Here is a 14,273-nt window from a genome sequence, read left to right as displayed (position 1 = left end):
AGGTAGAAATGGTTTCGTTTTTAATGACTTGCTTCGTCTGAGGTTTGGCCGGAGTTAGATTGTGTAATATTTATTTTTAATACTAGTATTATATTTATGTGTAATATATATTGTGAAAAATAATTGTATGAAATTCAAAAATTGTATTATATTAATGTCAAGATAAACTTAAATCATAGATAAGGTCAAATTATAATTTAAAATTATTAAATTTAAAATAAATCAATCAATATTATATTAATCTAACAAAAATATTAAATTAAATTTAAATTTAAATTTAAAATATCTCAACTTATATAAATCAAAGCACAAGAGTTGAATAAAAGTTTTGAAATATAAAAATTTATCATTTGATTCAATATTTTGTAATATATATATATATTTGATATAAAGTTAACAAACTTCTGTGATATATATATATATATATATTTTTAGGAAAAACACACAATGTTCCAAAAAATGTTATTGCAAAGAGATTCCATGTGTTCCAAAATAACTTCAAATAGTTAAAAGTGAAATTCGGGGTATTTAGAAAGCGAAATGACCAAAATGGGTCTGGCGCAGAAGTTCGCCGCACGAATGACCACCGCCCATTTTATTTCACCAGTTGCCGCATCGCCACTGTCAACAACCGCCACGGCCACCGCACATCGGAGCTCCGCCCCCACCGCCTTTTATACCTTCACTCGACTCTTATCCTCCGCCATGAGCGCCTCCAGGACCGTCGCCACGACTCCTCTAGACACGCTGTTCAAGCAGAAAAAGGCTCTCCGCTCCAAAGTCAGAAAAGAGCTCAAGTCAATGGACCCCGCCCTTAGATCTCAAGAAGGCAATTGAATTCGTTCGAAACACGTATTTATTTGTTTTCACGCGGTTTTGAATTTCTAGATTTTTGTTGTCTCGGAAATTTTTGTGATTTTATTATGTTTTATTTGGGGGAAAGTTTTTTTTAGAGGTTTCTACGATTTTTGTTTGTTTGCGCAGACGACGCAATTCAGAGCATTGTATTGAATGCTCCATGGTTCAAGTCCTGTAGAAGTCTCTGTGCTTACATCAGCTGCGCCGCGTTGAGAGAAGTGGATACATCGAAAATTCTATCTGAAATTTTGAAGAACACATCCACAGGTAATCTTCTAATTTAGATTTGAAATAAGATTTTTGCTTGTTTGATCAATTTGAATGATTTTAGATTAGTGTTCTCATCACTTAATTCCAGAAAGTGTTAGCATTGGATGTTATTCGTTAAAACCATTATTGTGGTTCATTTAATGAGATCAATCATGGTTAAGTATAAATGATGCTGCCATTACTATTTAGAAATTGTAAGATCTTTTTTGGTGTTATAATTGTGATGGTGCTGGAGTTTGGCTGTGTTCAACTTGTTGTTGTATCCATCAAAACATAAGTTCTTAATTTGTTGTTCTTCAACAAGATGATGGTTCACAGGTTCGAAAAAAGGTTTATGTTCCTAGAGTGGAAGACAAGAACAGTTTCATGCGGATGCTGCACATTTCGAAGATGGATGATTTGATTGCGAATTCCATGGATATATTGGAACCTGCATCATGTGATGCTGAAGGAAACGAACGCGAAGATGGTAATTCTTGTTTGTTATTGCGCTATTATTTGCACTGTATTGGAAATTTCCGATTGTATGTGGTTCTCACTGGCCTTGGAAGAATTCTTAGATGTGTCTGTTTGTGCTTTCAAGTTTTCACACTATTAAATTTAAAGTAAAATATTTTCCCTGCCCCTTGAAAATCATTCCCATCACTTATTTTCCATTGAAAGAGAAAATTATATCCAACATGTTTTCATTCAAAGTATTACATTCCAAACCTTATACTCCCTCCGTCATCGAAACTCATATCCATTTGACGGTGCATGAGTTTCAAGAAAAGTGGATAAAAATAAAAAAAGATTTCCTTTTATAGTAAATAAAAAGTAGTATTTTTTTTTACTAAAAAAAAACGAGAATATTATTTTATGACAACCAAAAAGAGAAAATAAACATAAATTTGGATGACGAATGGAGTATTTCTTTCAAAAAAATTTCTAAGGTTTGAACTCTGGAAAACACAAGCAAACAAGCTTTTAGTTACCCACTACAGCATGGAGAATCTTTACATGATAGGTATTATGGCTGCTATGAACAATGGCTTTGTGTTTAGTACCACATAGTTTCATCACTATATGCTTCAAGAACAGAGTACAATTCTTGAAAATGTAACTTGATTTATTGCTATTAGGGAAACATTTTACCAACAACTTTTTTGCAATTCCAAGAAGTATTTTGTGTACCATTTGGTTGGATAGATTTGAACTTAATGGTGGACTTCAAATGGATTGATTTGATTTAGTGTAGATTTAAAATAAATCATAATTAAAATCGATTGTTTGGTTGTATGAAGTATTTGAAATAACACAATTTAAAAAATATTTGAAATATTAAAGGAAATGGATTTGAAATCCACAACTAACTCTAGAGATTTGAAATACATCATATTGAAAAACGAAACTAATGAATTTGATGGTGTTACTTGAAATTTTTTTAATCCAAATCCCTCCAATTAATCGGGTCCTTAATGATTTAAATAATTTTTGGCTCAATATTGTTTGATATTGCGTGTGCATGCAATTGCCATACCAAATCTCGTGCATACATGTGATATTCTGGATATTTGTGACTTCAAAACTAATGTATGTCTATCCCGTGCAGTCATGTTTGCAGGTGAACCTGTTGACTTGTTCCTTTTACCTGGTATGACGTCAAAAGTCTCTCACACTTCGTAGGGATTGATCAAATTATCGTAAATGATCTTGTAGAGTTTTTTGGCTACAAAGATTTGTGTCATAATTTGTTCTCTTGATTACCCAGGTCTTGCTTTTGACAAATTCGGGAGGCGCCTGGGCCGTGGTGGAGGGTATGTAATGCATTCTTCTTTTTAGTATCTGTTTTCAATAATTGAAGTCCCATTGTTTAGAGTGCGGTGATCTTGGTCTATATATGTGAAGATCTTATTTATTTCTATGTTTTTAGCATATGAAAAGAGAATTTCAATATCATTAGAAATTAATCAATTTGTAATAATCTTTTTACATTGTTGTCATTGTGCTAAAATGCATGCTGACTGTCAACCGATGTCTCTTTTCTTTTTTATTTCCAAAGACAAAATTGATTCTGTGATAATTATTGTCGCATTGTTATCTATTCTTCCTGATGTTCTGCAAAACATCCTTTTCAAAGATGCTGTCTCTGCATTCATGAACAAAGATCTCTTTTAAGGCGCATTTGGCTTTATTATCTAACAGTTCAAGTACAATTGATATATGGATTTGAGAGTAGATTTGAAATGCTTTATAATTATAAGTCATTGTTGATTTCACAAGAATTTTCGGAAGTATTTAAAATGATGTAGCGTTAAAGAGGTTTTTTTTTTAAATATTAAAAGCTATGAATTTGAAGTACACATCTAACTTCATAGATTTTGCATGTCCAAATAAAAGTAATGGATTTGAGGGAGTAATTTGAACTTCATTATGTTCCTTTCATCGAGCTATACTTAAAAGTTGAAGATGAATATATGTGAACATCTCTTCTCCGTAAATTTTAATCTCCTTGAAGATGAATATATGTGAACATCTCTTCTCCGTAAATTTTAATCTCCTGTTTGTATTTCTCTGCCTATTTACGAAACTGAATATTAGTGATTATGCGTAGATCTACCCAAGCATCTTCGTGGTTTATTGCATCTACATTGTATAGTAATGACTATTTCCTTTCCATGATGTGTTGTAATAAATCAAACTTAGCTATTACGATGCATTCCTCACAAAATACCAAGAGCTTACAAAGGCGCGCACGTGGAAGAAGCCTTTATTTGGTACGATGAGCTAACTATTTATCACATCTTACATACATATGTATATATATATACAGGGGTTGGTTTGCATGTATTGTATTATTTGAAGACATATGTTGTTAGTTCATAGTATATTTTATGAATATACGTCTTGTGTTGAAAATAAATGTTAGGATGTGTTGTGTGGACTATATCATGTATTGTCAGTTTATATGTTTACTCCCTCCGTCACACTCTAAAGAGGTTCTTTGGAGTTTTTTGTAGTAGATTAAGAAATAATAGTATTTTATTAGTTAGTGAAAATATGTAAGAGTTTTGATATTTTTGACATTTGACAACTGCATGTGTAATGGTATGTTTGTAATTTAAGTAAAAATTAAGGTATTTTTGTATTAGTATGTGATTACTTTTACTAAAATAGAAAATAGATACTTTGAAGTAGAACATACGAAAATGATAAAAAAATGTACTTTTAGTCGGGACGGAGGGATTTTTGTATTATGTTAACATAAATTGTACTCCCTCCGTGGTACTCTAAAGATCTAATTTATCTTTTGCGTACTTAACATTAAAAATATTTTTATATTTTTTATATTTTTTTGGTCATTATAATAGTATTATAAGATACTAATAGAAGTATTTGTGTCATTTTCGTTTGATTAATATTCAAAGATTAATACGCAAAAAGTTAATGAGACCCTTAAAGCTGGACGAAGGTAGTATGATATATGTTGTTATATTATGTGTTGTCTATAATATGCCGTCAGCACTAGACTCAACACAATAACCACCTATATATATATATACACACTAAATTCATATATATATATGAATGCTCGGGATTTTCCACGTGCAGTTGCTCTTTCTTACTCGTGCCAAATTCTAGAAGACGGCGTTATACCAATTACTCCGAACGATATCCCCATCGATGCACTTGTAACATCCTCTGGTGTCATCCCCATTAGCCCAGCTGCCGATGAGAAATGCATCTCTGAATAAACTTGCGAAATGTTTGTAAGGTACGCATCTTCGAATTCATTTATTTTTCTATCATGTCAATTCATGTTTGTTTCTTTAACCATTGTGAGTCGAGAGTCGTCGTAGTTCGTTCTGTGTGTGTGTGTGTTTTTTCTATTTAAGCTATGCTATGGTATGCTGTGATATTAGCCAATTCGGATTTGGGTCTTTAATCGTTTTACTTGGCTTTCCATAATCTATAGAACATGTTTTGTTGTGTTTGTGTGTTTTGGGACATTGGTTTCCTTTTTTATGTTTGGATTTGGAGCTTTTAGTATGAAAATAGGAGTATTTGGTCAATATTTTAAGTGAAAATTTAATTTTTTAAATATGCTTTCTCGGTCTCATGTGAATTGATAAATATTTGTAGGTACCACATTTAAAAGTATTATTTCATACGTTCTAGACGTATTGATTATTAAAACTATTATTTCATCCGACCTAGACGAATACTGACGGTTTGTTCAATTGAAGAATTTTACCAAAATTCTACTATTCATCCAAAATTTTCCCTCCATAAACATCAAATCAAACACCTATTTTTCATTTTTTATATTATACTAAAAATCAATTTTACATTCAAAATATCACATCAACATCTATTTATATTACATCATACAACTATTCAAATTCAAAATTTTTAATATTCAAATTTCAATTCAAAATCCAAACCCCAAACAAACACACCCTGACTATATTTTATGTGCAATAATATATTTATAATTTATATAAAAGAAAATTAAAATTTCAGATAATAATAATAATATTGAAAAATAAATAAATATGATTGTATTTTTGGACATATATTTGAATACAAATAAGTAATAATTTGACACATTTTATTTATTTATTTATTTATTTATTATTATTATTATTATTATTATTATTATTATATATAAAGCAATAAAAAAAAATACTTCCTCTACTTAATTAGTGTTAACACGGAATTTAGAAACTATTCACATTAGATTGGTAGTAAAAATTTTCTTTTACCTTTGCGAGTATATTTTAATTTAAATGTAAAAAATAATTATATTTGTATAAGAATAATAATAAAAAAAATATTATAATTTTATAATAATATGATTATTTATTGAAAAAAAAAAGTATTATTTTGACCCAAACAAAAATGATAAAAACAAGACTAATGAGACGGAATGAGTATTATTTTAACTTAAAAATGAGAATATATTTTAATGAAAAGAAAAAAAAATGAGTATAATTTTCGACAACAAGGGCAAGTACAGAAGAATGAATCCACACCAAATTATACATGCAACAAAAGCCAAGGCAGGCCATTTCTTACCTTCACTTATTCACTCATAACCAATAAATATGTTCGTAAAAAAATTGTACATGCTTACGGAGACAATCGAACAATTTCCCACGCTATCTTCCCGTTTATATCTTGAGGAGTGTATCTCAACCTGAATCAATAGAATAGAATCATTTTCTCGATTTTTTACTTATAATTAACATTATCTACAATCACTAGTCGAATGAAAGAAAAACATGTTTTCCTACTAAACGAATCATATCAAACAACTATTTTTCATTCAGAACTTTTTAACTTTAAAACATCCGGACCACAAACAAACACATCATACGTCATTATTGATGCTCGCGACTAGTTATCCATTTTCTTTCTTGTTTTGAATTCTCTAATCATCTATTCTATGGCCATCGTGCTTAACTTTTCCGTTGAAACTATGAATCTTACAACATGCTTCATGTTGACATAAGAAATAGACAAATAATATAGCATTGTGTTACCTATCATGCAATCGAGACGGTTGTCCTTGCCAAAACTCAAAAAGCTCTGGCACGAGTCGGTAACCTCCCCAATAGGCAGGTTTTGGAATCGGACTCCTGCAAATCAATATGAATTTGTTAGTCAAAAATATATTAATAATTCATTCAAAACATCACATCAAAATATATATTGCATCAAATACTATTTCCATTCAATTTTTACCACTCTCAACCTCAAAACCAAATCCAAACCTTAAATACACACAATCAAACACAGCAATGTCGGTTCATAATACATAGTCGAGAGTCACATTACTACAACTTGATATGAAAATGGATTTTCTCTTGTGTTTGCAGATTAAAAATTAATCAATCATAATAAAGTATCATAAAATACCTAAATGTTTCTCTTTATGAACACACAAAACTCAAGATGCAATGCTAATTCCAATTACATGTTCTGCCCAAACATTTCCGTTTTCTGAATTTCATAACCACACAAATTTCGTGTGTTTCTTTGTCTTTTCATTCCTTCAATCCCTATAAAATATCAAATCAAATACCAATAATTCCATGAAAAACATCACATCAAAGCTTATTTTCGATTCAATATTTTATTATCCCCATAACAATCTAAAACACTTAAGAACTTAAAGAAACACGTTGAGTTGAGGATGAATTAACTAACCCATTAGAGTACTGAGCCTCCAGCTCTTCCTGTTGCTGGTATAGAACATGTCTTCCGGGTAGTACAGTACTCTGGAGGTAAACAAGACATATGTCGACCTTTTTTTATTCCAAGTACAAAAAAATCGATTCCCATTCCAAAAAGAGAGTGGAAAACACACCTGTTTGCTTACTATTGCTCCAATTTGGCTACCTCTCGGACGGCTGTGGAAGTATTGTTCGGATTCTTCCTCCGATACCTTTTGCACTGGTCCTTCAATTCTAACCTAGATCATGTAAATGAAAGCTTTATCTATACAGGAACTTAAAGTGAATAATTTCGGTGCAAATTTTAATCAGTTTGGATGGAAATTCTTTCAGGAAGGATTTTCACAAATTTGAAACACAAACACATACTAAGGCAAAGCGACCGTAATCAAGGATGTATTTTGCTGAAAACAAAAGTTATGAATATTCTACACAACTGAAAAGCAAGTCTATGTATGGTCTTACAATCATATCTACCAAAATTTGTCGAAGCACTTATCAATAGCATAAATCTTATCATGTTTCAGACTAGATTCCTAACATAAAACAATTCAACCGGATAAATATCATCGTATAAAATTTATCGTATTTGCAACTTTGTCATATCCCAAAACACCTAGTCTACGAGTTCGGCAAACAAAAAAAATTTGTTCCAAAAGCTAGAAAGCATTCATCTTCAATATACATTTACTATAACCAGATGGCTGCCAAGCAATGAATTCAAACACTAGAGAAAAAAATTGAAACCGAGTGAACATGTTGGATAGTTCTCAATTGATCTAGAGCTTCATGAGACTTGAATAGAATCTGATGAAATATAAGAGATACCTGACGATTCAAAGTAGCCCAGTAAAAAAGCAGAGCCGCTTGAGGATTTTCTGATAGTTGACGAGCCTTTTGGCTTTCATAATTGGTGTACCTAATAATAGATAAGAGGCTTAAGACTTCTGAGTAGCCAATAGGAAAGCAAGTAATATGTGTCTGCACAATAAGTGCTTCTTTTACCAGACAAAACCTTTTCTGTCGAATCCTTTCAGCAATACCATTCTTGATGATCTGCAGGAAAGGAAAACCATAAATTCATCACGGAAATGTTTGGCAAGTATAGAAATTTAAAAAAAAAAAAAAAAAAAAAAAAAAAACTTAATAATCCATAAGAATATGGTCACATATTATTGAACACATAATCATATTCCAGGGTCATGCTTCATGGGCATGGCATAGAAAAACCACGATGGGATCATCAGACCAACAAAAGGAAATTTACAAAAACAAAAAAGAAAGAGAGAAAGAAAAACTTGAACTGGTTAAATGTCATGTTATAGATATACAGAGAGCAAATTCATTGCATTGTCATCATATGACAAAGGACAACTTGCTCTAAAAGAATGCCACAAACATGCAGGAAATAAAAAAAAAAAAAAAAAAAAGTGCCACAGAAGCAAAATAAAATACTAACTCTGAGTACTGTAATAAAATCCACAAACAATAGCCTCATGGTTTTTCTCCATGAAAGTATCATAAATGAGAAAGAATACGGATAAGAGTAAGGAACGTACGGCTTGCCATCCTTTCCAGTTGTGGACAGTGCCATAGCATTCGGTTCCCTCATGCCTGATGTCATGGCATCATCAAACCATTTTTGGAACTACAACATTAGGAAATGAGTTAAATTAAATGAAGCATCATCTATGCAGAGAAATTGAAAGGGGACAAAAATCAAGATTTAATTTTAGCTCAGGTATATCATGGTGCGTATAAGAAACTTCTATAAAATTCAAACCTGGTATCATTTAGACATACATACATACATATATATATATATCAAAAGCTACAGATGAAACAGCAACTCTGATTGACATGAAATAGCACCTGAGTGAAGGGATCAGCTTCAGCTTGGTCCTCTGTAAACACCGGCGAAATATAATTCTCTCGAAGAGCTGATATGTCAACTCGTGGAGGCTTGCCTATTCGGACACACATAGAGGTTCCTGGATAAGCCGGAAGCTCAAGCTTGAATTTTTCTGCGATGGCAGGAGGGACAAACCGGCCTCCAAGAAAGTGATGTGGACCAGAAAACTTTTTTGCACATAACTTTGGTGCCGTTAAGGAAACCTACAAACAAATTGCAGCATATTACAATTCCAATCAAGAGTGACAGGAATTCTCATCGTCAGCCACTAAAAGGTTGAATTTCTTAACAATCAATGCATACAAGCATGGTGGGTTTGATGCCTTCGCCACTGAGATCGCCTTCTTCAACATGCCATCCAGATGGAATATCTACGGAGACTATGGGTGGTGATTTCTGTTTCATTTGACTGTCATTTCCCAGGGCAACTAACTTTTGTATTATATCATCAAAAGGTGGTCTTGGGCTGCCTAAGGAAGTTTAAAGCATGTAATGAAAGAAGGTATCAGTTATAACACATCACATATGTATTCGGTATATTCTTAACTTGAAAAATACTACAATTACAAAAATTTATTTGTAAAAATCACTCAAAAGATGACAAAACAAATACTCCTGAGAACATAACTTTAATTAATTGAAGGATCTTAAACCTAAAAGAAAGAACAGGGACTATCGAATGGAAGAAAGAATTGAACTGGTGTTAAAACTTAGACAATTTATATTTTATGGTCAAATATATTTCCGATGCAGTAATAGCTGGTCAAGAATGGATCATCATGTTTAGAAGTGATCTTCATCTACATGATCTGAAAAAGTATAGTGTGTAAGATGAAGCATATAACTAAGAAATGAAGCAGAGCCACCCAAGAAATTTTCAGGTTACAAAAGTCCAAACCAGATGAAATTTCATCTCATCTCCTCAATGATGTCAAAGCTTAACAGGTCATGTCTTATTCTTAACGCAATATTAATTTGGAATCTGCACATTTTGTGGTAATTGCTTGAATAGATAATTGGAATGATGAGAGAAACAGAAAAATGTAAAATAAAATCTCAGATATAGAATTCCAATTCTGATGAACATAAGAGGTACAAAACAAATTAAATTTCCAACAAACTGAGCAATTTCCAATCAACTAAATCATTTCCCACAACCCCTATCCTAATTTACCAACACTTTATTAGCTTTAAGAATTTTGGAAAGAGAAATACAGAATAGACTTGGGAAAATGATTTCCATTGCTTAGTTAACAAGGATACAATAAGGAAAACTGAGAATGAGAATTTAGGGCAAAAGGCAAGATATCTTTTCTGACCAGGGAAAACAAATTCAACCCTTCATTTGCTTCAGAAAAGACTCAGCAATTCAATTTGATGATCTTATGCTCTATACATAAAGTAGTGTAACGAAATTCAAGAACCAAATAGAGCATAATAAGGAAGGAAAAGTGGACTAATATACATCACATTTTGGAAAAAAGAATTCATTAGCATGAACTTACAAAGAAAAAACATGAAAGTTGTGTTTAAAAAACCTGCAATGTTAGGATTACCACCATAGTTAAATACGATATCAATATTTATCGTCCACTAACTCTAGCTCAAAACTTGTTCAATAGCTATCTTTACTTACCCTTAAATGAGAACCCAAAGATGGCATCCACTACAATGTCAAAGCCATCTGACAAGTCTTTCGGCAGATCTTCCACAGGCAGGAATGGAATGGACAATGACTCTAACTGTAAGAACTTGGGTATAAGCATTGCTCTAACTTAAGGCCATTATAGTATATCATGATTAAGCCATTCCCAATACCTGTGTCACCAGCCCATCGTAAAGAGGCTTAGCAGTACGTTTCGGGTAACAAACAAATGGTTTGTACCCAAAGTGATGCAAATGACGAGCAGCTACAAGACCATCACCACCATTATTCCCAGGGCCACAGATAGTGAGAACTCGACTGTGATCTACGGGCTTATAGACCTGCAGAACGAAAGAATTTACAACTCAAAGGTGCAGAAACTGTACGTGCAAAAGGATATTCTTGCACCTTATTAAACAAATAAAAAAAACACGAACAAAGGGAAAATAAAGTCATGGAGAAATTAAGCATAAATAAATACAAAATGATACATTTCTCTCTCAAACTGACCTATTGGTTAGGCAATCAAGGAACAATATGGCAAAGCCAGTAGATGGTCCCATTTTTAAATTCCACCACGACCCATTCGTGAAAAATTATGTCACATGCAAGGCTTACTAAAAGAGATTTAGCTTGTGTCTTTAGGGTGCAAGTTAAAATAAATAAATATTTTGTACGTAATTCCTATTTTTCTCGTTAAACTTGAAGTATTCAACAAATATACATCATGGTTCAACGGTTCTTTGCGTGGTTCATCAGATTTGCACCATAGTTATATCAATGTTCAACAAATTTACGACATGGCTCGAGATAATCATATTATGTTTCAACACTATAGTCGCAAACTAATGTTTGACGTCGTTCATCAAGTTCAAGAGATCTCTTAGAGAGGTTCTTTTATATAAGACTTAAATGAATTCAGCAAATAATCCACTCCCAAATGAAGTATATTTATCAATTGTTTTAGTTCAGATGATCATTCAACAGACCTGGAGCAATTTACTACTCCCTCCATCCGGAATGTGTATCTAGATTAAAGAATAATAGTATTTTATACCTAATGGATAATGTACAAGAGTATATTGATTAAAATACCCTTGAAAGTACAATTGATACGGAGTGGAATGGTGTTCTTTTGGAGAATTTTGTAAGGATTTTACTACTCACCGAATTTTTTTTCCTAAAAAACATAAATCAAACGACTATTTTCATTTTCTATATTATACAAAAAATCAATTATACATTTAAAATATCGTATCAACGCCTATTTATATCACATTGTACAACTATTCAAATTCAAAAATTTTACTATTCAAATCCCAAAACCAAAGTCTAAACCCCCAAACAAACACACCTAGATCAAATGTAATGGAATTTTGACAACCTTTACTACATTAAGAAATTAATATATTGATTGTAAACAACCCAAATTGATAAAATGAATACACTGATAGCAGACAAAAGGAATATTATACAATCACATGTGTACTAATATCAGCAACAAGAAAAAGCTCTCGAATGTAGTTCAGGTTGATCATTCAACCGAAATAGAACAATTTATTACTTCATCCATCCGAATGTATGTATCCTAAGGAATACTACCATTTATGTGAGACTGTATTAACTAAAATATCCTCGAAAGACCAATTGACAAAGAATTGTATGGTTGTAATTTTAGATGAAATGTAAGGGAATTTTGACTACATTTACTACAATAGAAAATAGATATATTGATTGCGGACGATCCAAAACAATAAAATAAATACATTGATAACCTTATCAGCAACAACAAACAGTTCTCGAATGTAAGCAATGGTGAAGGTGAAGAAAAACCACTAATTACAAAAATTTACATGAAAAAATAAATAAATAAAATAAAAATGGGTACATACCTCAGCTATTGAAGAGGCCACACTCAAACCAGCCAATTCCTGCAACCAGAAAACTCCAATAATCAATCGAAACAGCTACAGTACAACAACAACAACAACAGAGCTAATTTTATTTTATTAAAAAAAAAAAAAAAAAAAAAAAAGAGAAGACCATCAGCTGATCGACGCTGAATCCCAAAGGCCCCATGAGAATCTCATCGACTTCCGCCGCTTCTCGCTGATTTAAATAGGAAATCGACTCCGTACCCGTCGCGATTTTGGGCGACGCCATTGCTTTCGGTAGAGACCTCGAAGTCGAACAATAAGCACGCCCAACGCACCTCGCAGCTGAACTCCAGCTCCAACAGCCCTAAATCCACAATCAGAAACAAAATAAAACACTAGAAAAAATCAACAAAACAAACAGCTTTCCCTTCCTCAAATGCGCGGTGAATGTGGGGGAAAAAATTCAATGAGGACGAACAAGAAAACAGCGAGGATTGAGAATTCGGACGGAGGGGAGCGCCGGCGGAGAGATGGGGGAGCTCCTAAGCAGACATATCATGGGATAAATTGTGCGGATGGATTGCTGCAGTCCCATGGCAATGCATCATCTAATCTTACTATTTAATAGGTAATAAATATTCGTTGTGTGTAGTCTTTAGGATTGCCAAACAGTCGTTGCAACAATTTATTTATTTATTTATTTTGATGTAAAATATCGAAATATCGTAGTAAATATAAAAATAATAAATATAAAAATAATATTTTTTAGAAAATATATTAAAAATCATAATAGAAAAAATAAAATTTGTAGCCAAAATAGCTGTTAAACTAAGGGTGTATTTTTTTACACTAAAATTTTGCATATTTTATTATTTGAACTTTGATTTTTTTGATAAAAAATAATAATTTAATATTAAATTTAAACTTAAATTTTCTCATGCTTTATCAAATGAAACAAACCCGTAGAGTATGTAAAAATATAAAATTATATCAATTTTTTTTCAGTTTAATTTATTACTGATTATGATTATTTTATTTGATAGAGTTCTGTTATTCTATCTACCTTTTTATTATTTAAACAGTACTCAAATTAAATATATATATATATATATATAAATGTAAATTCCATCCAAATTAAGAAATTAAAAAAAAAAAAAGAAAAAAAAAACATAGCCAAACAATCCAAACAAAGGTAGCCTAATTATTCCATGTATTTTATTGTTTAGTTTCTTAGAATTTGTTTGATTGCAATTTTAAATTAATTTGAAATGATAAAAATCTGTCTTTGTTTACATTTTTGTGTGTCCCAATACAATAGTCTTGTTCTTGTAAATAATTATATCATCGTAAAATTACCTTTATTTTTTTATTTTTATTACACAATTATTACTACTTTTTCTGCTAAAAAAAAATTTTTGTTCATACTTTTTACAAATTACCAATATAATATCGATATTCGATATTCGATATTCGTTAAGTGTCGTGCCACCTCA

At 31.7% G+C, this 14,273-nt stretch overlaps 2 protein-coding genes across 2 annotated transcripts; one reads left to right on the top strand and one right to left on the bottom strand.

Annotated features, from left to right (window-relative positions):
- The first annotated feature begins 525 nt into the window (after positions 1-525).
- Positions 526-5,182, top strand: LOC127255185 (5-formyltetrahydrofolate cyclo-ligase, mitochondrial). The gene is made up of 7 exons (XM_051280579.1): positions 526-829; positions 985-1,125; positions 1,433-1,597; positions 2,720-2,761; positions 2,879-2,924; positions 3,814-3,884; positions 4,720-5,182. Exons 1-7 carry the CDS (start codon positions 541-543, stop codon positions 4,860-4,862), a joined length of 897 nt encoding a protein of 298 aa, XP_051136536.1. The 5' UTR covers positions 526-540; the 3' UTR covers positions 4,863-5,182.
- An 862-nt stretch (positions 5,183-6,044) lies between these two features.
- LOC127255256 (pyridoxine/pyridoxamine 5'-phosphate oxidase 1, chloroplastic) lies at positions 6,045-13,404 on the bottom strand. Its single transcript, XM_051280728.1, has 14 exons — positions 13,259-13,404; positions 12,947-13,144; positions 12,796-12,834; positions 11,077-11,244; positions 10,895-11,000; positions 9,562-9,728; positions 9,219-9,461; positions 8,906-8,994; positions 8,352-8,402; positions 8,175-8,265; positions 7,481-7,585; positions 7,321-7,391; positions 6,654-6,749; positions 6,045-6,307 (listed from the first exon to the last, which is right to left on the bottom strand). Exons 1-14 carry the CDS (start codon positions 13,373-13,375, stop codon positions 6,241-6,243), a joined length of 1,608 nt encoding a protein of 535 aa, XP_051136685.1. The 5' UTR covers positions 13,376-13,404; the 3' UTR covers positions 6,045-6,240.
- Positions 13,405-14,273: the final 869 nt, after the last annotated feature.

Source organism: Andrographis paniculata, unplaced genomic scaffold, assembly GCF_009805555.1.
Source record: "Andrographis paniculata isolate CXL003 unplaced genomic scaffold, ASM980555v1 Contig53END, whole genome shotgun sequence".
In the NCBI taxonomy this organism is placed as follows: Eukaryota; Viridiplantae; Streptophyta; class Magnoliopsida; order Lamiales; family Acanthaceae; genus Andrographis; species Andrographis paniculata.
Note: the sequence above shows the minus strand (reverse complement) of the source record. Positions and strands in the feature narration are given on the sequence as shown.

What these genes read in the sequence shown, in the direction of transcription:
- LOC127255256 (XM_051280728.1), bottom strand. Translation starts at nt 13,375, where the DNA reads ATGGGACTGCAGCAATCCATCCGCACAATTTATCCCATGATATGTCTG. An exon ending in ACTGGAAAGGATGGCAAGCC is followed by an intron (nt 8,403 to 8,905) that starts GTACGTTCCTTA and finishes CCTTTCCTGCAG; the next exon opens with ATCATCAAGAATGGTATTGC. An exon ending in CCGTCTCGATTGCATGATAG is followed by an intron (nt 6,308 to 6,653) that starts GTAACACAATGC and finishes CTATTGATTCAG; the next exon opens with GTTGAGATACACTCCTCAAG.
- LOC127255185 (XM_051280579.1), top strand. Translation starts at nt 541, where the DNA reads ATGACCAAAATGGGTCTGGCGCAGAAGTTCGCCGCACGAATGACCACC. An exon ending in AGGAAACGAACGCGAAGATG is followed by an intron (nt 1,598 to 2,719) that starts GTAATTCTTGTT and finishes TATCCCGTGCAG; the next exon opens with TCATGTTTGCAGGTGAACCT. An exon ending in GTGGAAGAAGCCTTTATTTG is followed by an intron (nt 3,885 to 4,719) that starts GTACGATGAGCT and finishes TTCCACGTGCAG; the next exon opens with TTGCTCTTTCTTACTCGTGC.